Here is a 27,715-nt window from a genome sequence, read left to right as displayed (position 1 = left end):
AAAAAAAAAAAAAAAAAAAAAAAAAAATGATGTTGGTAGTTTGTTAGGAATAGCATTGAATCTGTAGGTTGTGTTGGGCTGAACAGTCATTTTAATGATATTGATTCTTCCAATCCATGAGCATGGAATAAATGGAAAAACATTGTTGCTGTTTGTTGTTTTCATTGCTGTTTGTTTAGTGATTTTAATGACTAGGCTAACTCTGTTAAATCTGTATTCTTTTTCAAATGTAGGCCCTGAAGTCTGTGGTTAGCTTAGTCATCAGCTAAGGATTAGACAGATTTCTTTTTGTTATTATTATTATTTTTGAGATGGAGTTTCGCTCTGTTGCCTAGGATGGAGTACAGTGGCATGATCTCAGCTCACTGCAACTTATGCCTCCCGGGGTTCAAGTGATTCCCCTGCCTCCGCCTTCTGCGTAGCTGGGATTACAGGTGCACACCACTACACCCGGCTAATTTTTGTATTTTTAGTAGAGACGGATTTCACCATGTTGGTCAGGCTGGTCTTGAACTCCTGACCTTGTGATCTGCCTGCCTCTGCCTCTCAAAGTGCTGAGATTACAGGTGGTAAGCCACTGCACCCAGCCATCAGAGATTTCTTTAAACGCCTTGAACCAGTAAGTCCGCCAGTTTTGTTAAAGGGCTCTGTGTATTTGAGTTGCCTTCAAGTACCCTTGAAATTTACAACTCTGCTTTCGCTTTCACTTCTTGCTTGTTCAGAGCTTGTTCAGAGCCTCAAGGTCAGCCTGAGATGGTAGAGTAGGGCCTCCTTGGATCCTTCTTGGGCATATGCATAGCCTTATACATGTGCATAATTTCTAGATTCCCAAAACTTCTTGCTTTTCAAATTGTGCTTCTGCTATTAATGTCTAATTGTCATTTTTACTTTTAATTTTTTCTGGTTGGCTTCTTGTTTGCCTCACCTTGTATTACTGCCTCAAGCAATTGTGATGTTAAATCATTGCTGCTGATAATAAAATAATTATCAAAATTATTTGATCATGATTTTGGGTTGAATATGGTGAAATTCATGTAAGTCCTTAAAAGGCAGCTTTTCCAGAGAACTTAAGGAAAGATTAAATTGTGATAGTTTTTTTTGAGGATAGGGCATTTGGGGGAGTTCCATACTTGTTTTGAATCACGAGGTCAGGAGATACAGACCATCCTGGCTGACACAGTGAAACTCCGTCTCTACTAAAAATACAAAAAATTAGCCGAGCATGGTGGCACACGCCTGTAGTTCCAGCTATTCTGGAGGCTGAGGAAGGAAAATCTCTTGAACCCAGGAGGCAGAGATTGCAGTGAGCCGAGATTGTGCACCCCTGTACTCCAGCCTGGGAGACAGAGAGAGACAAGATCTAAAAAAAAAAAAAAAAAAAAAGAAAGAGGCTTATTGGACTTAAGAGTTCTATGCCTGGAAGACCTCACAATCATGGCAAAAGGTGAAAGGTGTGTCTCACATGACAGCAGACAAGAGAAGAGAGCTTGTGCAGGGGAAAACTCCCATTTTAAAAACCATCAGATTGTCTGGGTGTGGTGGCTCACGCCTGTAATTTCAACCCTTTGGGAGGCCAAGGAGGGTGGATCACGAAGTCAGGAGTTCGAGACTAGTCTGAGCAACATGGTGAAACCCTGTCTCTACTAAAAATACAAAAAAATTAGCCGGGTATTGTGGCTTGTGCCTGTAAACCCACCTACTCAAGTGGCTGAGACAGGAGAATCGCTTGAACCTGCAAGGCGGAGGTTGTGAGCCGAGATTGCACCACTGCACTCCAGCCTGGCGGCAGAGCAAGACTCTGTCTCAAAAAAACAACAAAAAAAATCAAATCTTGTGAGACGTATTCACTTACACGAGAACAGCATGGAAAAGACCTGCCCCTGTGATTCAGTTACCACCCACCGGGTCCCTCCCAAAACACGTGGCAATTCAAGATAAGATTTGGGTGGGGACACAGCCAAACCATGTCATATATATATTATATATATGTATATATAATATTGTGTGTGTTTGTGTGTGGTTTAAAGCAACACATTTATTATCTGACTGTTCTGGAAGTTAGAAGTCTGAAATAAGGTGTACTGGGCTAGAATCAAAGTGTTGGCAGGTCTGTATTCCTTCTGGTCTTGCCATTTCCAACTTCAAGAGGCTACTTGCACTCCTTGGAGCAAGTCCCCTTCCTTCATCTTCAAACACAGCAACATAGCATCTTCAGATCTCTTTCTTTTACTCTTTGACTTCTTTCATCATCTTGTCTCTTTCTCAGACTCTCACTGTCCTACCTTGTTTTGCTCAGTAAGACCCTTGTAATTGTATTGGACCTGTGTGGATAATTTAGGATAATCTCCTTATGTCACAATCCTTAATTCATCACATCTACAAAATCCCTTTTGCAATCTAAGGTAAAGTATTGGTAGGTTCTAACAAGTAGGATGTGGATGTCTTTGGGCTACCATTATTCTGGTTACGATGATAACAGTAAACCTTTTAAGACAAAGGTTTTCCAAGTAAATTTTTTAAAAGTATAAAACACCTACCGAAAAGTGCTGGCATCGTATATATGTGCAACTTGGTTAATTTTCACAAAATAAAATATACATGCACTCAGCATCTAGAACAAGAAACAGCCCCCAATAGGTCCTTTTCTTCCCCGTCAAAAGGGTTTACTGCTTTCTAGTCTCTTAAGAGCACAGGTTAGTTTGGGCTTTTTAAAGATTTTTTGAAAATAAAAATCATATTATGTGTTCTATTTTGTGTCTGACTTTTTTTCACACAGAAAGTTTGTGAGATTCATTTATGTTTCTGGGAATAGTAATGATTTGTTCATTATTAGTGATGATTTAGTACTTTAGGAATAGATAACAATTTAATCCCAGTTTATTGTTGGATATTTGCGTTGTTTCAAGAATTTGGCTAATATAAATAGTGCTGCCGTGAACATTCTAGTGCATGTTTTTACGTGCCCCATGAAGGCATTTATTTTTAGTAGAATTGCTGGGTTACAGGAGAGGTATTATGATCAGCTTTAGTAGATACTGATACATAGTTTTCTATTGTGATTGTACCATTTTATACTCCCATCAGCAATGTGTGATTGTTCTACTACTCCACATCCTCATCAACACTTGATATTATCAGTCTCTTTCATTTTGGTCATTCTGGTTGGTATACCTGTTTATCTTTGTGGTGGTAATTTATATTTCCTTGATGACTGAGTTGGAATACCTTTCATATATACAGTGTTTCAAACATAGGAACACTGGGTACAGAAAACCATGTATGGCAGAGGCACCAGGTACTGGTTTCACAGAAGACAGTTTTTCCATGGACCTGGAGCGGGAATGGTTTTGGGTTTGAAACTGTTCTACCTCAGATTACTAGGCGTTACCTTCTCATAAGGAGTGTACAACCTAGATCCCTTACAGAAATAGTTCACAATAGGGTCCATGCTCCTATGAGAATCTAATGCCATCGCTGATCCTACAGGAGGTGGAGCTTGTGTGGAAATGCTCGCTCACCCGCTGGTCGCTACCTGCTTTGCTGCCCAGTTCCTAACAGGCCATGGTCTAATACTGGTCCTTGGGACATAGGAGAGAGGAACTTATTGAGGTGGGATTTATAGAGACCCTCAGGCTACAATATTGTCATTGCCAAATTAGAAGCAGTTAAAGGCATATCTAAAATATTGTACTTCTTTAAAAAAGGTTTTTATTGTAGTAAAATACATATAAAGTTTGACATTTAAACTATTATTTTGAGAGTACTTTTCGTTGACATTAAGTATATTCATATTATGTAACCATTATCACAATTAAAATTTTTTTGAGAGGTGAGTTATCCACTTAAATCATTTCAGCAACCTACAGTTTTCTTAAACATAACCAGAGAAGAAAATTTGCTTACATATTTATAGTAGAATTATAAATTCACATGGAGAAAACATAAAAACTAAGCTTTGAATAGTTTAAACAAGCTACCTAGGGGAGAATCATTCTTCCCTAGCTGTTAGAAGTTTCTAATTTTAAATAGCTTTTTATCTGAAGTTAACTTAATGCTAATCTTCAACGTAATTAATCATATTAATTCAACAGTTACTTCTTATGTATTTCTGTCTGTATTGTACCATTCTGAATCATAGTGTGGGTAAGTCATGAATAACTAAAATGCATGGTTTTTGTAATCTTAATCATTTTCTGAAATAGTAGGACGGTTTTTCAGAGCCACCTGTTTAAATATTCAGCATGATTGTCTGCACTTTTCTTTTCATCTTCAGATTATGACTGTACCCAATGACCCTTACACTTTTCTCTCTTGTGGTGAAGATGGAACTGTTAGGTGGTTTGATACGCGCATCAAAACTAGCTGCACAAAAGAAGATTGTAAAGATGTAAGAATTAAATTTTTATACAAATGATGCAGAAAAAGTTAAGGTTATAATTAAAATTGGACAGTGAGTTATGTGGATGGTAAGATTATGGGTGAATTTTTAAATTTTTATTTTGCTAAAATATTCAATAGGTGTATATTTTATAATCACAAGTTGAAAAATATAAAATGTTAATATTGAAGTTGGGGAACTTATATTTTAACTGTACGTTTAAAATATATTTATGAAAATGTGCATAATTGTTCGGTATATACATTCTGATATTATAAAAACCTGAAGAATTTATATCAGTATATCTCATTTACTCATGGAAACAACTTTGACTCACCAAAAAGCAGTTATAAAGGCCTGTGGTAGTTTATTGTCTTTTTTATTCTGTCTTTTAAACCAGTAATTATATGTTACCTTTTTTTAAAAGAAATAATAAGATACCAGCCAGCCGCGGTGGCTCGCACCTCTAATCCCAGCACTTTGGGATGTCGAGGTGGGTGGATCACGAGGTCAAGAGATTGAGACCATTCTGGCCAACACGGTGAAACCCCGTCTCAACAAAAAAGAATAAAATTAGCTGGCCATGGTGGCATGTGCCTGTAGTCCCAGCTACTTGGGAGGCTGAGGCTGTAGAATCTGAGGCTGAAGAATTGCTTGAACCTGGGAGGTGGAAGTTGCAGTGAGCTAAGATAGTGCCACTGCACTCCAGCCTGGCAACAGAGCAAGACTCTGTCTCAATAATAATAATAATAAAATACCATGCTATCAACATGTTTGTTCAAATTTAGCTCACTACTCTAAAGATAATATCTCTGATATCAGCTTTTTATGCTTTAATGGTATATAAATTAAATTAATTAAGTTTTTTGAGACAAGGTCTCACTCTGTCATCTCAGGCTGGAGTGCAGTGGTGCAGTCCTAGCTCACTGCAGCCTCAACCTTCTGGGCTCAAGTAATCTTCCTGGCTTTAGCCTCCCAAGTAGCTGGGACTGTGGGTGTGTGCCACTATGCCCAGCTAATTTTTTTTTTTTTTTAATTTGTAGTAGAGATGAGGTCTTGCCATGTTGCCCAGAGTGGTGGTCTCAAACTCCTGGGCTCAAGTGATCCTCCTGACTCGGCCTCCCAAAGTGCTGGGATTACAGGCGTGAGCCACCATGCTTGGCCTTTAATACTATTTTAAACTGATAAAAGCCCTAAGAAATCATTCAGTCTTTTGACCCCAGACAAGTAATTCCAAGTGTTTTTTCCTGGCATACATTAATTAGAGTACAGTAGCTTTTCCCTGGATCATTTTGAAATAGTAAATAGAATAAGAAAGTACTATTTAAAATATATTTTTACTGAAAGTTACCAAAAAAAAAACACACACAAAACCGGAATTACTGGTAATCAGGTTAAGTGCTTGCTAACTAAACCAGTTCCCATGGTTAACATGCTCTATGGTAAAAAGATTATTTTATAAATTTGAAACAGAGAAGTAAAAGAAAACAAAAAGTAGAAATTTAAAAACTTTTAGGCCAAGTGCAGTGGCTCACACCTGTAATCCCAGCACTTTGAGAGGCCAAGCTGGGCGGATCACAAGGTCAGGAGTTTGAGACTAGCCTGGTCAACATAGTGAAACCCCATCTCTACTAAAAATACAAAAAGTTAGCCAGGCGTGGGGGCAGGCGTCTATAATCCCGGCTACTTGGGAGGGGCTGAGGCAGGATAATTGCTTGATTCTGAGAGGCGGAGGTTGCAGTGAGCTGAGATCACACCACTGCATTCCAGCCTGGGCGACAGTGCAAGACTCCGTCTCAGACAAAACAAAACTTTTAAACATACACTTTAATTAGGTTTTTTTTTTTTTTGGTAAATATTTGTGTGTGTGTGTGTGTGTGTGTGTGTGTGTGTGTGTGTGTATGCAAATAGGGAAGCATTGAACTAAACTCAGAAGTAAATTTAAATATCAGGTTATTAGGCGTATTTGATATACCCGTTCCTTAGAGTAAGTGGTGGGTATTATAAAGTGTTATTGCAAACTCTGTTGAACTATTTTAGTATTCAGTGTAGTAAGATTTGGTTGTGCTTTTCTATACAAAAACCGGATGAAAATAAGAAAACAAGTCTAATAAGAAGTGAAAGTACTCTTTCCTTAATACAACTTTTCCTTTATGTTTATATAAAAGTGGATAGAGGCATAAAGAAAAACTGGTAACTAGAATAATTCTTAATTACTAAAAACTTAGAATTATGAAAGGCATTTGGTTAATAAATTTTATGTAATGAGAGTAATGTTCTAAGATTAGTAATTAAATAAAGTTTAACATTGAATTGACTTAAAAACATTACCGGGAAGAATGAAGAGTGAGAGTCATAAGAGAAAACAGCATGGAATCAACGGAGTGCCTTAAGGATATATATTTGGGGTACTAGCTCTTACATTTTCTAATTCTTCTATAGAGCTAAGTAATGACATTATAGTAAGACCTGTTTTTTGCAGGGTTTGTATTTATGTGTGTACTTTATTTTTGAGCTGGTTAAGGAGAAAGGTTTTTTAAGTAAAGTGTAAAATATAAACATTAGTTAATTTTTTGTTAAAATTTAATAGCAGTGATTACAATTAAACTATTATGAATAAGCCTGAGCAACATAGTGAGATCTTATTTGTACAAAACTTTTTTTAAAAATTAGCCTGGTGTGGTGGTGTGTACCTGTAGTCCAGCCACTTGGGAGGCTGAAACAGGAGGATCACTTGACCTCAAGAGTTTGAGGTTACAGTGAGCTGTGATCACACTACTGTAAGCCTGGGCAGCAGACAAGACATGTCTCAAAAAGAATAAAAAAAGAATACTATATAAATAATCAATAGTTAGATCATAGTATTATGATTTGTCATAGGTAGATTATAACCCCATCTTTACTGTCAAGTGTACCAATAATAGCAGGCATTTCTAATGGTACTAATGACTTAGTGATATATAGGTAATTATGAATTTTTTACATTTCTAAAGATGTTTTTTATGAGTATGAGAATATTTAACAGGCATTTCTGAGAAATAATTCAAATTGTATTATAACATTCTATGGAATGTAGCTAGTTTTGAAAAAGAGTTAATTGTGGTTACATAAATATGAGTTTCTTGAATTATTACCAGCTTTTTGTAGCTGGTGCTGATCTAGCATAATTACTCAGTGTTTTCAGTCTTATATTTGAAAGTAATTTTTTTTCCTTTTTAGAATGTATTTTTTGAATACTGATCATTTTAAAATTTGTATTTTGATCAAGTTTACTGTTTCCATATATTTTTTCTTATTTTGATTAGTTTATAAGGAAAGTATGTAGTATTGTAGTAGAAATAATCAATTTTGGGTTTGTGTGGCAGACTATAAAGAAAAAGAGTATCTTCCGTAGAAATATTGATTGAGTATATTTATTTTGATTTCAACATAGGCTGAATACAATAGAAATAATTTCTTGTAGAAATCTGAAAAAAAGTTAAAGCCATATTGTTTTTCTGGTCATTGTCATTCTTGACTGAATTAGGAGTTCTGAGAATGGTAATTTTCTTCTAATTACAAATGAGAAAATGTTTTAAATATAATTTCATCTTTGCTGTATAACTGTGTAATTGGTATTATGTTATCTTTTGTAGGATATTTTAATTAACTGTCGACGTGCTGCCACATCTGTAGCTATTTGCCCACCAATACCTTATTACCTTGCTGTTGGTTGTTCTGATAGCTCAGTACGAATATATGATCGGCGAATGCTGGGCACAAGAGCTACAGGTAAGAAGATGATATTAGAGAAAATATAGGACTGTCGGTACAAAGAGTAAATGTTTATGACATTTTCAATTTTAAAATTTTAGTTTGTTATAAAATTGCAGAGAATAGTATTTGTTTAATATGAATTATTATAAAAAACATTTCACCATGTTTAGGTGAAGCTCTTTGGGATGATACTTTTGCACTTTAACTTTAAAAAGTTGTAACATTTGATGTTATTAGTTTGGCAGGACTGCCATAACAAATGACCACAAACTGGGTATCTTAAAGCAACAGAAATTTATTTTCTTACATTTTTCGAGGCTTAATGTCTGACATCAGGATGTCTTATGATTGGTTTCTACTGGAAGCTCTGTTCCATGCCTGTCTCCTAGCTTGTGGTTGCTGCCAATCCTTGGCATCTCCTTGGTATAGATGAATCACTCTAATCTCTGCCCGTCTTTACATGGCATTCTCCCCATGTGTGTCTGCATTCATATTTTCCTCTTAGGGCACTAGTCATATTGAATTTGGACCCACCCCTAATCTAGTTAGGGTGAGGTGGGCCCTAATCCAGTATGACCTCATTGTAACTAATTACATCTGTAACGGTCACATTCTGAGGTTCTGTGTAGACATGAATTTTGAGGGGACATGAATTTTGGGAGGACTTTGCTGTTTTTCAATCAAGAGAATAATGGTAAATATGGTAAAGAGAAAATTTAGAATGGTGACTTGGGTATGTATTATGTGTAACATATATGATTCCTGCTTACCTGAAAATGCTGTTAATAATGCTTCAGTACTGAATTTGAATCTAATATAAACCAGTGCTCTTTCCCTTTACTCAATGTAGGATCAAAGTACTTCCAGAATAACCAATTGGAAGTCAACTTCCATTCACATTTTCTCAGTAAAGGAAGGCCAAGATTACACACACACACATCAAATGCACATTCATATATTCATGTGTTTCATATTGTTAAAAATAAAGGTGGACTTGGGCAGAAACCAACAATGTCAGTGAAGATGGACATAGATTATTGAGATGGGAATACCAGATGAGATCTTTCTTTTTTGAACTGTGATAGCTTTTATTTGTATTGCTACATTAAGTCACATATCTAGTAATAACTGAGGAGTCCAGTCTCTTTGGATATGTACATTTAGGGGAAACAGTAGTAATATAATATCAAATCATAGGCTTAATTATTATTTCTCAACAGATGGACACAGTTGACATTTTGAGCACAATATTGTGCAAGGTTATATAGCTTTGTGGGATTCTTAGAATTTAGCATTTCTGGGCCCCCAGGGCACAAAGTGCCAGATGTACTCCTCCGTGTCATATTGCATTGAAGACTACCAGAGTTAGTTAAAATTGGAGTAGTGTTTTTACTCTGTCCTATGTAAGAGAGAAATTTCATGGCAATCAGAAATTTTTTATAAGAGTAGAAATTGTATCATCTTAAGGATATTATAATACTAGTTTCTGTAGTATGCTTATGAGTATCAGCTTTTTGTAAAAATTTATTATCTTAATTTACGGGAGATGACTTTTGGAAGATGACTTCGTTTGACTATATTTATAAATCATAGTTTACTTGATTAACTCATTTGAACAAAGCATATGTAATCTGGAATTCTAGACAATCATGAATTTTTTTTTGTAGAGATGTTATCTTTATACCGTATTTTTTGTTTTGTTACAAAATCTTACTATAGAGAAAGAACATGATGGCTTTTATTTATGTTGTTACATTAAGCCACATATGTAATAATTCAGATTAAGAGTTTTAAAAAATGTTTTTCCTTAAAACATTATTAATTTTAAATAACTTCTTGTTTCTTATTTAGGGAATTATGCAGGTCGAGGGACTACTGGAATGGTTGCCCGTTTTATTCCTTCCCATCTTAATAATAAGTCCTGCAGGGTGACATCTCTGTGTTATAGTGAAGATGGTCAAGAGATTCTCGTTAGTTACTCTTCAGATTACATATATCTTTTTGACCCGAAAGATGATACAGCACGAGAACTTAAAACTCCTTCTGCAGAAGAGAGAAGAGAAGAGGTAGGTTTATTCAAAACCATGTCCTTTATTCAATTCAGAAAATAATTCAGTGACTCCTGGGGCCTAAAGACCAAAAAAAAAAAAAAATAGCATTAATTTTCAAGGCACTTACAATTTAGAAAACAAAAAACATGAGACATACTTGAAAGAACAGAAGCTAGTAAATTATCAGTTATTACTAATTATAATTAGTAGTTACTAATAATTACTAATTCTAGTTAGTAATTAGTTACTACTAATAATTACTAATTACAAAAATATTTTTTGTAATTTGTATTATAATTAGTAATAACTAATTAATAGCCTCTATCCTTAATATTAGTAATAATTTACTAATTTATTATTGGTATTCTAAATACTGTTTCTAAAGCATTATCCCTAGTAGTGAATTATTAGATAATAAGATTTAGTTATGCTTTTCTAAAAAAAAACCCCATGAAACTAAGAAAACAGTCTGACAAGAAGTGAAAGTACTCTCCTTTTAATACAACTTTTCTTATCCCTAATAGTGAATTCTTAGGGATAAGGCTTTAGAAAAAAGCATTGTGAATTATTTTTAAAGAGAATATACTTGATAGCAAAATGTTTATCTTAATTTTATAGATGCACAGCAGCGGGAAGAAAGATCAACAGTTCTAACACTTGCAGAAAGGCAATTAAAATAATAGAAAATATGATGATAAACTTCCAAGAGACTAAATGTTTATGTCCATGGATCAACAGAATTTTTACCTATTACCATTTACTCTTTGTATAGAGACAGCAATCCCCTTTTCTCCCAGTTGTGCCTCTTTCACAGTTATGTGCTAGTGATATATAACATTATCCCCAGGTATATTTTACAAAATAAATTTGTGGGAAAAAGGTAAGTTAAAGTAGTTGTATATATTGAAAAGTAGGTGAATGAATTGAATTACTTTCACAAAATGACTATAAAATAATGAATTTATTATCTGTAAAAGGGGAAAAGTAGAAATAATGTATCCTTGACAGTACACTGCTGTAGGAAAATGTTTAACCTGTTAAGCTTCCTTCCTTAATATGTTTTTCACTTTGACTTTTTTATATTATAAGGTCCTATGTTTATTCACTCTGCACCTTGGCTTGTAAATGTCTTCTTAAATTAACCGTTGATTTTTATTTTCAGTGACTTTTTTGTATTGGCTCAATGCCTATCAATGAATACATTTTAAAGGTTACTAATGAATAACAGTGATTTTGGAATTCCTATGAGATACTAAACTCAATTCATTCCTCATAATTTCAGGTGTAGAAGGCTACAAAATTAGAAAAAAATCAGGATTACTTTATAAATATACTTTGAGATTTTATCATAGCAGTGTGTTTATTTGAATTAGGAAATTGATGAAGAAGGATATGTTGGCTAATAATATGATTTTTGAGTTTATTGCTCTGGTTGAAAACATGAAATCTGCTCTGTCATTTTGTTACTGCCATGTAAATTTCCCCTTAAGATATATGGGTAAATAAAGTTACAGTCAAACTGTGATTGTTACATAATGAAAAAGTTGGAAGCCCATAGACATTTTAAGTGGGCCAGCTAGTTTTGATACCATTGAATACTTAGCCAAAAGATATTTATAGAATCAGAGTTAATGAGGCTGAGTCATGAACATTTGTTTTTTTCTTTTCTTTCTTTCTTTATTTTTATTCCGGGAGCCTTTTCCTTGGTCTTATTTGTTGCATTAATTAAATTAAGAAAAATAATGCTGAAAGTGGATTTAAATTACACTTGTTGGCCGGACACAGTGGCTCATGCCTGTAACCCCGGCAGTTTGGGAGGCCAAGGTGGGTGGATCACTTGAGGTCAGGAATTTGAGACGAGCCTGGCCAACATGGTGAAACCCCATCTCTACTAAAAATACAAAAATTAGCCGGGCATGGTGGCGGGCGCCTGTAATCCCAGCTACTTGGGAGGTTGAGGCAGTAGAATTGCTTGAACCCAGGAGAAGGAGGTTGCAGTGAGCTGAGATCCCGCCATTGTACTCCAGCCTGGGTGACAAAAGCAAAACTCCGTTTCAAAAAAAAAATTTTTTTTTTTTTTTTTAAATAAAGAAAAAAAAAAAGGAATAAATAAAAAAAAAAAAAAATAAAAAAAAAAAAAAGAATGAAGGAAAGGAAGAAAGAGGAACAGGAAGAGAGAGAGAACAGGGGTGTTGCTTTATTGCCCAAAAATTTAAAAAATGCTTATTATAACAAACCAAGCAATTCAGAGGTATACATAGAGGAAATTAATAGTCTGTCTCATTTGTAATTCTAACACATTTTCTTTTGATGTTTTATACCAAAAATGTTGATGATAGTATTCAGACAACTCAACTCACCAAATATTTATTGGGTACCTACTATACACCAAGTCCTCTACTAAACTTTGGAAAATCAAGGATGACCAGACAAAGACATGACCTCTTGCCCAAGGAAATCACAGCTTAGAGGAAGTAGAGATACAAGTAAATAAATGTGTAAAACTTAATATAGAATTGTGTATATAAGGATTATGTTCTGTGTAAGTAGAACAAAGTAGGGAATAATTGATTTGGAATATTTAGAAAGCCTGAGAAGGTTTTAAAGCATGAATAAAAGTTTATTGTATGATTTTTGTCTTAAATCATACAATTAAATCAACATTTCCATAATATTTTTGTATTTTCTCTATTTGTTGAGACCTTTCTATTTCCTTACCACCTCTAATAATTTCTCTTTTATTTTTTCCCCTTCTTTCTTTAGTTCATTCTTTTGTCTTACTCAATATTTTTATACTTCCTGTTTTCCCTTATTTTTATATCCTTCTTTTTTTCTATCATCTTTTCTTATTTTTGACAGTTTATCACCTGCCCCACTCCATTATTGGGCTTCTTTGTTAAATTCATTCTCTCATTTTCTTCTGGTCCCCATAGCTTGTACCTAAAAATATATTCCAGGTCTGACTACTGCTTATCACCCTAGCTACATTACCACCCACATCCAAGCTATCAGCACCTCTGGCATGACCTGTCCCTCTTTATACTTTATTTGGGTGGTTTTCTAACCAGTCTTCCTGCTTTCACTTCTACAGCCCTGTAGCTACATAGCATTCAAAGTCATCCTTAGAAACGTAAATCAAATCATGCCACTCTTCTCATTAAGATTCCAAGTGGCTCCCTATCTCATTTAAAGCAAAACCGAAGTCCTTATGGTGGCTTCAAGATCTTATATTATCTGGTCCTAATTATCACTTCTACTCTTCTCTTCTTTATTCTTCTTTAACCATATCTGCTTACTTAGTAACTCAGACAGGCCAAGCATTACGTACTCTGTTTCAGGATTTTTGCATTTACTGTGCCTGAAATGCTCTTCCCTGGATACCTGGATTTTTTCTTCCCTGTGTATTTCAGGTCTTTGATTATGTAACCTTCTTGGTGAAACCCCACTTCACCATCCTATTTAAAATCACAGCCTTTAACTGATACTACTTATCTCCTTTTCTGCTTTATTTCTCTACATAACAGTAACTTCCTTTGTATATTTTGCTTTTTTATTTCATGTATTGTTTGCTCCATTGGGCTATAAATTCTGTGACATTGGGATTTTTTTGTGTGTGTGTTTTGTGCATTGTTCTTTTCCAATACCTGTAATAATAACTGACGTATAAAAAGTGCTCAAAAAAAGAAAAAAATTGGGTGAATGAATGTTATGCCATTTTCAGTATTTTTGACTAGGTTATTTCATGTACTCAGAAAGTCAAACTTGGGATTGTTTTTAATTTGAAGATTTTATTCTAGAAATAATTGCTGAGGTTATAAAACCAGTTCTTTACCTATGTAATATAAAAATTCCCTTCTCTTGAAACCATGCAGCAGGATTCTATTGTATTGTTCTAAGTATAGTTCATATAAAGGGTGAAGCCCTCTCCTTCTGGGGATGATTAGTTGTTTGAAAATTTGGACAGCTGCCACACCAAGCTTTCTTTGTTCTGGTTATTCCCTGTCACACACTTATGTCTTCCTGTGTAGATTTTACTATTCTCAGTTGCCTTTAGCTGTACTTACACATAATATGGAATTTGTGGGGAATTTTTTTTTTCTGTCTCCTTTGCTGAGGATGCAAAGTTTTTTTCTATTCTTATTATGAGGTATGGTTTCCAGGATACATAAAAAAATTCACAGTTGAGCATCACCAAGTTTTATCAAAACCTGCATAATTTTCAGAAAAAAAAATCAATGAATGCTGTTTTTAAAAAATAAATAAAAATAAAAAGAGTGACCTACAGAGTGGGAGAAAATGTTTGCAGTTCATGTGTCTGGTTAGAGTTTAGTATGCAGAATATATGGGGAACACTTACAAACAACAATAGAAAGACAAATATCCAAATTTAAAAATAGGTAAAGGGTGTGACTATACAGTGCTTTTTTTTTCCCCAGAGAAGACATATAATATAAATGGCAATAGTATGTAAGGAGATACTCAACATTATTAGCCCTCAGGGAAATGTAAATCACAACCACAGTGAGTTATCCCTTCATACCCACTAGGATGACTAAAATAAAGAAGACAATAACAAGTGTTGACTAGCATGTGCAGAAATTGGAACCCTCAAAAATTAGAGTTATTAGATGACCCATACTTCCCCTCCTAGATATGTAGGCTTATCTTGGAAATATAGCAAGTTTGGTTATAGACCACTGCAATAAAGTGAATATTGCAGTAAAGCAAGTCACACACATTATTTGGTTTCCCAGTGCATGTAAAAGTTATGTTTATACTGTACTATAGTCTATTAAGTATGCAATAGCATTATGTCTTAAAAATCAATGTATATACCTTAATTTAAAATTACTTCATTGCTAAAAAGTTCTAACTATCATCTGAGCCTCAGTAAGTTGTATTCTTTTTGCTGGTGGAGGGGCTTGCCTTGATATTGAGCACTGCTGACTGATCAGAGAGGTGGTTGCTGAAGGTTGGGGCTGTGACAGTTTCTTGAAATAAGATATCAGTGAAACTTGCTACATCAATAGACTCTTCCTTTCATAAAAGATGGCTTTGTAGCTTGCAATACTGTTTGATAGCATCTTACCCACAATAGAACTTCTTTCCAAATTGGAGTCAATCCTCTCAAACCCTGCTGCCGCTTTATCAACTAAGTTTCTGTAGTATTCTATAATAGATCCTTTGCTGTCATTTCAACAGTGTTCACAGCATCTTCACTAGGAGTTACTTCTATAGATGAGCAAAGAAAGCGGTTTCCACCTCAAGAAACCACTTTCTTTGCTCATCCATAAGGAGCAACTCCTTATCTGTTCAAGTTTTATCATGAGAGTGCAACAGTTTAGTCACACCATCAGTCCCTACTTACAATTCTAGTTCTTTTGTTGTTTTCACCTCATCTGCAGTGACTTTCTCTACTGAAGTCTTCTAACCCTCAAAGTCATCCATTAGGGTTGGAATTAACTTTTTCCAAACTCCTTTTAATGTTGTTATTTTAACCTCCTGTGAATCACAAATGTTCTTAATGAGGCATCAATAATGATGAATCCTTTCTAGGTTTTCAGTTGACTTTTATTTGTTTATTTATTTATTTTGAGACAGAGTTTTGCTCTTGTTGCCCAGGCTGGAGTGCAATGGCACGATGTCAGCTCACCACAACCTCCGCCTCCCGGGTTCAAGCAATTCTCCTGCCCCAGCCTCTCGAGTAGCTGGGATTACAGGCATGCGCCACCACGCCCAACTAATTTTGTATTTTTAGTAGAGATGGGGTTTCTCCGTGTTGGTCAGGCTTGTCTTGAACTCCTGACTTCATGATCCACCCGCCTCGGCTTCCCAAAGTGCTGGGATTACAGGTGTGAGCTATTGCGCCTGGCCATTCAATTGACTTTTCACAGATCCATGAGAGGAATCAGTATCTGTGGCAGCCATGGCCTTACAAAATGTATTTCTTAAATAAGACCTAAAAGTTGAAATTACTTTTTGATCCATGGGATGCAATGAAGGCGTTCATCTCCTTGTACATCTCCATCAGAGCCCTTGGATAACCAAGTGCATTGTCAATGCCCAGCAATATTTTGAAAGGAATCTTTTTTTCTGAGCAGTAGGTCTCAATAGTGGGCTTCAAATAGTCAGTAAAACATACTGTAAAGAGATAAGCTGTTACCCAGGCTTTGTTGTTCCATTTTTAGAGCAGAGTCAATTAAACATAATTCTTAAGGGCCTTAGGATTTTCAGAATGGTAAATGAGCATTAGCTTATACTTAATGTCACCACTATGTAAGCCCCTAACAAGAGAACCAGCATGTCCTTTGAAGCTTTGAAGCCAGGCATTGACTTCTCTCTAGCTGGGAAAGTCCTAAGTGGCATCTGCTTCTAATAGAAGGTGATTTTATCTGCATTGGAAATCTGTTGTTTAGTGTAGCCACTTTGATCAATCATCTTAGCTATATCTTCTGGATAACTTGCTGCAGCTTCCACATCAGGACTTGATGTTTGCCTTTTACTTTTATGTTAGAGAGACAGCTTCTTTCCTTCAACTGTTAGTTTTAGACTTTTATTCTGTAGCTTCCTTACCTCTCTCAGTTTTCATAGCATTTAAGAGAGTTAGGACCTTGCTCTGGGTTTTCACTGTCTTATCATTCATATGTCCACTGGAGTAGCACTTTTCTAAAAGTTTCTTCCAGAACATTTCCTTTGCATTTACAACTTTGCTGTTTGGTGCAAGAGGCCTAGCTTTTGGCCTGTCTTGGCTTTCAACATGCTTTCCTCACTAAGCATAATCATTTCTAGCTTTTGATTTAAAGTGAAAGGCATATTACTCTTCCTTTCACTTGAACACTTAGAGGCCATTGTAGTGTTATTAACTGGCCTAATTTCAATATTGTTGTATCTCAGGGAATTGGAAGGCTCAAGGAGAGGGAGAGAGATGGGGAAACAGCTGGTGAGTGGAGCAATCATAACACACATAACATTTGTCAGTGAAGTTCAGAGTCTTATATGGATGTGGTTTGTGGCTCCCCAAAGCAATTAAAATAGTAAGATCAAAGATCTCTGATCACAGATCACCATAATAGGCAGAATAATAATGAAAAAGTTTGAAATATAAGAATTACCCAAATGTGACACAGACATAAATTGAGCACACGCTGTTGGAAAAATAGCACCAATAGTCTTATTCAGTGCAGTGTTGCCACAAACATTGAATTTGTAAAAAAACCACAGAATCTGTGGAATCCAATAAAGCAAAGTACAATAAAATGAGGTACTATGTTTCAATTATCTTGGGTAATTCTCCTGTATACTCAGGAGAATTGAAACATGTTCCTAATTCAGCAGTATTCATAGTAGCCAATAAGTGGAATAAATTTATTCATCAACCAGTTGTTGAATAAACAGAATAGAGTATCTTGCTAAAGTGGGGTATTATTCAGTCATAAAAAAGTGAAGTACTGATGCCTACTACAATATGAATAAACCTTGAAAACATAATGCTAAGTGAAAGAAACCAAACACAAAAGGCCATATATTATATGATGTTATTTATATGAAATGTTTAGAACAGGCATATCCACAGAGACAGAAAGTAGATTAGTGGTTGCCAAGAGCTGAGCAGAGAGATGAGTGGGGAGTGGCTGATTACAGTTTGTTTCTGGGATGATGAAAACAGTCTGGGATTATATAATGATGATGGATGTACCACTTTGTAAATATACACTACTGAATTATATAATTTAAAATTTTGAATATAATGTTATGTGAATTATATTTCAATACAAAAATGTTTAAAATAGACTAGATGTGGCGGCTCATGCCTGTAATCCCAACATTTTGGGAGGCCGAGGTGGGAGGATTGCTTGAGACCACGAATTCAAGACCAACCTGAACAACATAGCTAGATTCCATCTCTAAAAAAAGAAATTAAAAGCTTAGCTGGTTTTGGTGGCACATGGACCAACTACTCAAGAAGTTGATGCTAGAGATCATATTAGCTTTGGAGTTCGAGGTTACAGTGAACTAGCATGGGACCACTGCAATCCAGCCTGGACAAGAGAGTGAGACCCTGCCTGAGGAAAAAAAAAGTTAAAAATGTAAATATTAAAGGGAATGATCAAGAATGGTAGGCACCGTAAACATGTCAGATAAGCTCTGAAAGATGCCATTTGAGTTGGCAATTATTATTGATCATATTATTGAGCATTTTTATAATTGATCAGTGAACTTGGTAATTAATCATTCACTGGTGACTGGTGGGAATGAAGTTAGTGGAAAGATGGGAAATCAGTGGAAAGATGGACTACAGTGGATTGAAGAAGGAGTAGTAGATTGCATATAGAATTTGCTCAAGAAGCTTGAGTAAAGTGATAGCAAGAGAAAGGATTGTAGCTGGAAAATGGGTTTTATGAAGTTGAAATATTGTTTTGTTTCTTAAAAGTGATAAGAACCGGCCGGGCGCGGTGGCTCAAGCCTGTAATCCCAGCACTTTGGGAGGCCGAGGCGGGTGGATCACGAGGTCAAGAGATCGAGACCATCCTGGTCAACATGGTGAAACCCCGTCTCTACTAAAAATACAAAAAATTAGCTGGGCATGGTGGTGCATGCCTGTAATCCCAGCTACTCGGGAGGCTGAGGCAGGAGAATTGCCTGAACCCAGGAGGCGGAGGTTGCGGTGAGCCGAGATGGCGCCATTGCACTCCAGCCTGGGTAACATGAGTGAAACTCAGTCTAAAAAAAAAAAAAAAAAAAGTGATAAGAACCTTTAGCATGTTGGGACAGAGAACCAGGAGAGAGAAAATGGATATGGGTGTAGAAAAGAGAGAATAATTGATCAAACAAGATACTCGAGGAGTTGAAGGAATGAAATAAAAATCACAGATGGAGAAATTAGGCTTAAATAGAATAAATGATACATCCTTCAAGAAAGGTTGGAATAAGTTAGAAGTTGTAGATGTAGATTTAATTTGTAGAATTCAGCTAAAGAAAATGATGTCATTTTCATTTACTCTGAATTAGAACGAAAAATTCTTAGAGGGCAAGAATGAGAGCAGCATGATGGAATAGATAACTTGAGGCAAGTCATAAAGGGTTGGAATAGATTTTGTTTGGGAACTGAAGAATAAATTCTCAATAATAAGTAAAAATAATGATGACTCCCATTGTTTGTTAGGTATGTGGGTAATTTACCTAGACTATATTTATCATCACAATAGAAAACCAAGGCTCAAGATGGTTAAAAATATCTTCCTTTTGTCAGTTGGAAGGTGATACAGGTGAGATTAGAAATCACATTTACATGATTTCAAAGTTGCGTTGAGACTCTTTAGATTGAAGATATTAGATAGAGGCTGTCAACGTCAGTGGATATTTATCCTCAGAACGAGTGCTTCAAAAGACTGATGTGGCTTACACCAGTGCCTTTTATATTTTCATCTAGATCTAATTTGCATGCTCAAGAAAGTAGTGAGATAGAAATAAATAGGCATAAAGTATGCTTTAAGAGTTGAGAATAGATGAGTTTTAGACTTACATAGAATTTACCTGTCCTTTTCTTTTAGCTACGACAACCACCAGTTAAGCGTTTGAGACTTCGTGGTGATTGGTCAGATACTGGACCCAGAGCAAGGCCTGAGAGCGAACGAGAACGAGATGGTAACTGTACTTTGGTCAGCTTTTCTTTGTATGTGGTATTTTAAAATTAATATTTTAACTTCTAGTTTTAATATTAAAACTGATGTTAAATAAAATTAATATTAATAAATCATAAAATTAATATTTTTACTTCACTATTATAAGTGATGCTGTAATGAACATTCTTGTACATATATGTTAGTATACTTATGCAAATATATCTTAGGATAAATTCTTAGAAGTGGAATGGCTGAGTCACTGGATAAGTACCTTTTAATTTTGATAGCTATCAAATTACTCTCCAAAAAAGATGTGCTAATTTACATTCCCACTGAAAGTATAACAATGCCCATTGCCCTGTAGTACATTGGGTGTTGTCAGACTTCTCAATTTTTGCCTTTCTATTAGATATCAAGAGAAATGAAAACTCAACCTGAGGGTTTTATAATAGCACATAAAATGTTCAAGTGCCTTTGATAAGCATAAGAAACTACCCTGGGAGCTTTAAGATAACACACTTGAAAACTATGAATTATAATTCTATAGAATTATATTTTATTAAATTGGTCTGTAACCAAAATCTTACTATAATGACTTCTGAAATGTCTTTTATGATCAAAAGCATATTCCCCAATATATGAGCTACATTTTAAAAAGGCAGTAAAGTGTAAAAGAAACTCTGATTTTACAGAAAATGTAAGAACTGATTTTCATTTCAAATTATAAGACTGTAGAATAGAGTTGTCACATTTTAAATTTGGCATTATATTTGAAAATGCCCTTAGAAAAACTTGTTTATTTGAAAGAGGAAAAAGAGTGAAGGAGAAGACGAAATACTTTCTGGTTCCAGCTAATTTTAAATATCTAGAACTTGCTTATAGTGAATGATGATGAAAATAAGTTTAAGGAAACTTCATGCAAAAACATAAGGCTATTTTGTGTCTGTACTTGATTATAATGCTTTAGAGAGAGGGAAAATCTTTCTTTTAATCTATTAAACTTAGAATTCATAAGCCCTTCTTGGCTGGGCACTCTTAAAACTAAAAATATAGGTTGAGGTAGGAGGTGGGAGGTTTAGAGGTACCTAAGAATAGACAAAGATGAAGGGGAGATGAGCCCTGTTCTCAAGGAACTTTACCATACAGATGGAGAGTCACTCATATAAACAATTACTGTAACATGTGATGAAAGCTCTAATAGATTTATATACATTCATACAATTTATTTAGGAAATTTGAGTTTTTTAAAAAATGCTTTCATTTTAAAGCCCTTCAAATCTAGGTTTTTGTATTAATGAAATATTCTGACTTATTATTAAATTCACTGATAAGACCTATATTGTAATAGGAGAGCAGAGTCCCAATGTGTCATTGATGCAGAGAATGTCTGATATGTTATCAAGATGGTTCGAAGAAGCAAGTGAGGTTGCACAAAGCAATAGAGGTCGAGGAAGATCTCGATCCAGAGGTAATTTTTCATATTAATTAAAGTCATCAGAAAGCTGGCAAAAACTACTTATTGAAGCCGTTTTACTTATATCATCTAAATTACACCATGTTTTACATCTGTAGTAATCACAAGATTCTTATTGTATTGTGTGAAGTAGTAGAGAATAAAAGGTATTGGATATAATTTGTTCCTCCCCTTGCCACTAGACCTAGTGTGTGTCTTTTGCTTTTCTCAAAGTAAAAGAATCTGAGATTCCCCATTTTAAGCCTTTTTCTAATGCATTCTGAGAATGGAAATATGAAAAATTCTGTGTATAAATAAGTTTTATGTAATTGGAAAGATTGATTGTTTTAACAAGAATATGTCGTAGATAAATTTTTACCCCTTTTGACTGGCCTATTTTGTCAAATGGGGCAAATCACCAGTGGTTATTATTACTGAAATTATATATATGTTTGTGCGTGCAAATAGAAATGTGTTTTCTGAACACATCAGAGTTGTTGGTTTTAGAAAATATTTAAAATTTGAATTTGCATTAACGTGTATTTTGAAGGTGGAGCAAGTCAATCAGATATTTCAACTCTTCCTACGGTCCCATCAAGTCCTGATTTGGAAGTGAGTGAAACGGCAATGGAAGTAGATACTCCAGCTGAACAATTTCTTCAACCTTCTACATCCTCTACAGTGTCAGCTCAGGCTCATTCGACATCATCTCCCACAGAAAGCCCTCATTCTACTTCTTTGCTATCTTCTCCAGACAGTGAACAAAGGCAGTCTGCTGAGGCATCTGGACACCACACACATCATCAGTCTGGTGAGGATATTCCTCTCTAAGTATGCTGTGGTTCATCTAATGGTTTTTGATAATGAAAACTTCTTTACTGGCTGTTTTGAAAGATACTAAATCACATCAACTTCTTGTTGGAATAAATGATCAAAATGACGTGTAGTATATGGATATGTAACTTAAACACAAAAATTAAGTGTGTCTTACTTGCATGAATTTTAACAAATAGCAGAAATCTTCAGTTTATATAAAACAATTCTTTTAAAAGTGCAGGTACCAAAAGATAGTGTTCTGACATAGTTTAATGCACCTGACTTAAATATTATTTTACAGATCCTCATAGACCAAAATATCTTTCTAGATGTATTTGGTTTTATGTCTATATTAAAGTGATTGTGAAAATATCAGTATTAGTTTCATTTTGCTTATATTATTGATTATTTTCCCTCAAATAATGCAGTACTTTTAGTATACACTCTATCGTGGATTTGATAATGGTCTTTGTCAACAACATATAATTTATCAAAAGAATTATTTCTCCAGTATTTACCTGAAAAAGAATTATTTTACCAAATGCATATCTTCTTGGTACTTGATGCTAGTGGAAAAAACCTCTACATTCTATTAAAATACTATTTTCTTCTCAGTATTTTAAGTCCTCTTGGTCAACTTTTTCCCCCTAACTATGGAATGTACTAGTATTTGTAATAGTAATTTTCAACATATGAATCTACAATTTACTCGGTACTTTATATACATGTAATTATAAAAACCAATAAGATATTTATTTATTGTTTTCTTTGGTTCTTCTAAGGAAGAATTTTACTCAATATAGAGCCAGAATTATTAGCAACTAGAAATATAGCTGGCAGGCCTAAGCTGAAACCCATAAAAAAATTTCTAACAGCTTAGCTGCCAAGCTGTCACTTTATTCTTACATCTCTGGCAACTGATGCCAGATTACCAAATATGGGATGTTTTAATTTAAGCACTCTTTTATCAGTATATACCACTTTTAGTAATTCATTTTCAGTTTCTATGGGAATAAAAGCCAGAGTCAATTACATAACTGTTAACACTGTGTACGTTTTATCCATAATAATAAGCTAAAGCTAAGCTACAGAATCAAGGTTTTCACACTGTTGACATAGCATTTTAATTTATGAGAAAATAAGATATTTTGGAAGATTTGGGAATTTAGGGCAGAAGTAGTTAAAAGTTTGTTTTTCAGAACAGGTAAAATTGAGAAAAGCAAGAATTTTTAAAGTGATAGCATTTTTGGAAATATTCTTGAACATTTTGATAAATTATAAGTTTTTAGGAAAACTTAGCAAGAAGACTCTAGCTTACGTTCAGGTTCCACCGAATCTTAACCAATTCTAGTTGTTTCTTAAACATGTTTATGAGTAAAATATTTGGAACTTTATTTTTTAAAGTTATTTAATGCATTTTAATACTGCATTTCAAATTGCTGAATTTCTTTCAGTAATTAATGTAAGTATTAAATGTGATAATCATTTGAATTATTGAAGAGGAAAAGTATTTTTGGTGATCATGTGATGACTGTTGAAAAAGTACTTTTACTCGTAATTTATTTATAAAAAGAAAGAAAATTTTTTTTTTTTTTTTTTTTTTTTTTTTTGAGACAGAGTTTAACTCATTACCCAGGCTGGAGTGCAATGGCGCAATCTCGGCTCACTGCAACCTCCGCCTCCTGGGTTCAGGCAATTCTGCCTCAGCCTCCTGAGTAGCTGGGACTATAGGCACGCACCACCATGCCCAGCTAATTTTTTGTAGTTTTAGTAGAGACGGGGTTTCACCATGTTGACCAGGATGGTCTCGATCTCTTGACCTCGTGATCCACCCACCTCGGCCTCCCAAAGTGCTGGGATTACAGGCGTGAGCCACCACGCCTGGCCAATAAGGAAATATTTTTAACTAGGAGATTATTGAGAGAATTTTGGTGGACTAAGCTATAGATAATTAGAGTATTTCCATGTTACCAAGGCAATTATCACTACTGAGAAAAATGATTTGGTATTAGATTTAACATCTAAAGGTTTTGTCTGTAATTGTTATGATAAGAGCTTTTTCATTATTCTGGAGTTCAGCATTTCAGCAGTAAGCTGAAATGTTTTTATTTTTGTTTTTTCTCCAATCTCTTTTGCATTTGCCATAGCCTAAGTACAAATATGTTTGTGAATATTGGGAATTGTCCATTGGATGAATATAGTATATGGGACTGTCAGCTTATGACCATGATTTCTATTATTTCCCTGCATAGAGATAGAGAAAATGATAAAGTATGCTTCTGTCTGTACTTGCCTTGCTGTGGATACCTTTTTATTCAAATATTTATGCCTTTCTTTTACATGTCCTGTGTCATTTTTACTGGTATCAAAGAAAGGGACAATGGGAATATGAAAATTTGCTAGGCTCTATCTCTGGTTGATCCTAATTGTCTGCCTTCTCTTAGCCTACAGAGGAATCCCTGAAGGATAGAGAAGAAAATTATGACCACAAATTTCAATGGGTGCTCAACACTGCGTCAGAGCAGTCCCTTTCAATACTGATGTTCTCCAGCTGTACGAAATGATTATTTTACGCCTTCATGTCTCTCAAACTTTAACACTCCCCTTTCTTTATCTCTTCCCCACTTCCAGCTTCTAACCTTTCATTCATAGTGAAAAGAAAAGCACTCATTTTCCTACTATCAATAATTTCCCAGCTTTCCAACATCTGTACTCACATTGTGATAGAAGTAGAAACACATTTAGGGATGTGTCTGCTCCTATCAAAAGCTAGCCGGTGTAGTTGCCATCCCTTTCCAGCTTCTCAAAGTCTTTGCCCCTTCTTGTGCATTACCATTGCCTTTTTTTTTTTTTTTTTTTTTTTTTTGTTTCTTTTGGCCTCAAGATGCTTTTATTTTTCTTTTTTAAAAATTTTCTCTTAATTATCTCACATTCTCCTTCAGCTATTGCCTTATTTTTCTACTGCTTTCATAATGAGTCCTCAGAAGAGTTGTTCATATATGCTATCTCCATTTTCTTGCCCTCCTTCATTTATTTATTAACCAAGCCCAATCTGCTTTTCAATTCCCTTTTCCTCTAAAACTTTTAATCAAAGTCACCAGTGACATTTACCGGTTTAGAGGATATTTCTCTGTTAGTACCTTACTAGATTTTTTAGCCGGGTTGCTTTTAACATAGACTGTCACTCCTTTCTTGAAACACTTTCTTTTCTTGGCATCTATGTTATCATATTTGCCTATTGACTCTTAATAATTTTGGTGGGTTTCAGTAACTGTTGTTCGTGTTTCTTGTTCTGTCTCCTTCTGAATATTATAAATGAACCCATTAGTTCTGGCTCTCTTCTCTTCTATATATACACTCTTTCTCTGGGTGATTGTGTCAGTTCCCTACAGCATTTAATATCTCCTGTAGATTGATGACTCACAAATATATATCAACAATCTGATCTACCCCAAGTTCTAGACTCTTGTGTCTGACTGCTGTTTTGATACTATTTTTTTTTTGTTATTGTTGTACATCTTTTTTCTTTTTTTCTTTTTTTTTGATATAGAATCTAGGTCTTATCCCCAAGCTGGAATGCAGTAATGCAGTCTTGGGTTACTGCAGCCTCTGCCTCCTGGCTCAAGCGATTCTCCTGCCTCAGCCTCACAAGTAGCTGGGATTACAGGTGCCTGCCACCGCACATAGCTAATTTTTGTATGTTTAGTAAAGATGAGGTTTCACCATGTTGGTCAGGCTGGTCTTGAACTCCTCATGTCAAGCAATTCACCCACCGTGGCCTCTCAGAATGCTGGGATTACAGGTGTGAGACACTACACCTGGCTTATTGTACATCTTAAATTTACATGTTCAAACTAAAACTTAATGCAGCCTCCCACCCTTCCTGTTCCCTAATTGGTTCCCTCTTGGTCCATTTGCTCATTTTAATAACCTGTGAGTTATTCTTGATTCCTTCTTTTCCCTCAAGTCCCATGCCAATTCACCAACAAGTTCTTTTGCTCCTGCTTCTAAACTATGTCCTACTTCTTTTCATCTCACCATCATTTCTTGTCTCCTAATTGACCTCCCTGGACCTATTGTTGTTCCATTATAATGTATTCTCCATGCAGGAGCCAGAATGAGTATTTTAAAATGTTAAGTCAGATTATATAACTTTGCTGTTTAAATCCCCTCAGAGGCTCTTAATTGCATTTAGAAATACAACTACAAAAGAAAAAAAATTAAACTCCTTACTGTGGACCTATAAGAACTTATATGGCCTGCCCTTCCCTATCTCTCTAGCCTCATCTCATTCCATTTTCTCAGTACCCGATCATTGTTACGCTAGATGTACTGGTTTCTTTCAGTTAATGTGCGAAATTCTTTTCTGCCTCTTTCTTTGCTCTTAGTGTTGTTCTCAGTACACCTTGGAAGCCCTTGTCCTGGCTTATCACTTGGCTAACTTCCTTTTCCTTGGGTCTCAACTCAAATGCCATATAAGACAGGTGTTTCATAACTCCCCTAGGTAAAGTCCTCTTCCCTTTTTCTTCTTGCTGAAATTGTATTCTCTTTTATATAATCCTGTTTATTTTCTGAAAAGCACTTACAAAAATTTATATATTTTTTCACTTTTGATTGATTTGTTTATGAGATTTCTTTTACTAGAATAAGATCTCATAAAGACAGGATATTGTCTCTGACTATGCAACATTTTTCCCTAACAATATTTACCCTGTAAAGATATGATTAAAAGTATAATGAGATATTTTGCTATCTTTAAGCTGATATAGACTAGGTGGGATATATTTAGCTATATTTTAGTCTTCAGATTGTACTTTTAGTCTCACTCATTTACTCTGGTTGTGTCCACTGGGTTTCCAAAATTTGGTAACACCTAGAAGAGAGATGCTGTGATTAGATATCCAATCATTTATCATTTTGGATCCATTGTTTGCCTTTGACTGTCTAGACCACATAGGACCGAGTAGATAATTTTTCTTAGACAATATTTTAAGGTAACTTAAGAAATACTTTTAAAAAATCGTGTGGTCATATATATAAATGAGTGAAAAGGACAAACAGAAATATGAGTATGAAAATAATATGCAAAATGAATGCCCCGAAGAATAGTAAATCTAGAGGGGTCACAGTGTTGGCTTTGGTGTTTTGTAGCTTAATTAGGAAGATAAGTATACTGAATTGGAATTTAAAATCAGTTGATAGATTCTTTTTTTTTTTTCTTTACCCTTTGTATTCTTAAACTTTTTAAAAATTCATGTCAGACCATTTCAAACCATATTCTATATACCTTACCCAGAATTTGAAGACATTTTGATTTTTGTATGTCTTCTTTTCTTGAACATTTAACAAAAGACTCCTTTTTAAAATGCAATTATAAAATTATATATTTTAAAATGAGAAAGATACGAGTATGAGCTAAAATTGTATAGGTTAAAATGAAACCTTCATAATTTTATTTATAAAACATATTTCAGATTAATTACAAATATTTTCTTCTCAGTAAGGACTGTCAGACATCTCTTTCAGTTATTTCTTAAGTTAAACCTGGAAATGTTTTCATTTAGCTCATGATTTCTAAATTATTCTCATGTTAAGAATCTTTTTATACTGAATGAGTATTAAATAAGGCATTTTCCCC

The 27,715-nt window shown here is 34.8% G+C and overlaps 1 protein-coding gene across 15 annotated transcripts in view; it reads left to right on the top strand.

The window, feature by feature from the left end:
• Positions 1 to 27,715, top strand: part of DCAF6 (DDB1 and CUL4 associated factor 6) — a 141,737-nt gene that overhangs the window by 49,182 nt on the left and 64,840 nt on the right. For all 15 annotated transcript variants that reach the window (XM_032291479.1, XM_032291472.1, XM_032291476.1 and 12 more), the window contains 6 exons: positions 4,274 to 4,387; positions 8,014 to 8,149; positions 9,986 to 10,200; positions 19,737 to 19,830; positions 21,157 to 21,276; positions 21,812 to 22,072. In XM_032291479.1, coding sequence (XP_032147370.1) covers positions 4,277 to 4,387; positions 8,014 to 8,149; positions 9,986 to 10,200; positions 19,737 to 19,830; positions 21,157 to 21,276; positions 21,812 to 22,072 — 937 coding nt within the window. In that variant the 5' untranslated portion in view covers positions 4,274 to 4,276. The remainder of the gene's footprint in view (positions 1 to 4,273; positions 4,388 to 8,013; positions 8,150 to 9,985; positions 10,201 to 19,736; positions 19,831 to 21,156; positions 21,277 to 21,811; positions 22,073 to 27,715) is intronic.

Source organism: Sapajus apella, unplaced genomic scaffold, assembly GCF_009761245.1.
Source record: "Sapajus apella isolate SASKATOON/1434 unplaced genomic scaffold, GSC_monkey_1.0 scaffold25, whole genome shotgun sequence".
Taxonomy (NCBI): domain Eukaryota; kingdom Metazoa; phylum Chordata; class Mammalia; order Primates; family Cebidae; genus Sapajus; species Sapajus apella.
Note: the sequence above shows the minus strand (reverse complement) of the source record. Positions and strands in the feature narration are given on the sequence as shown.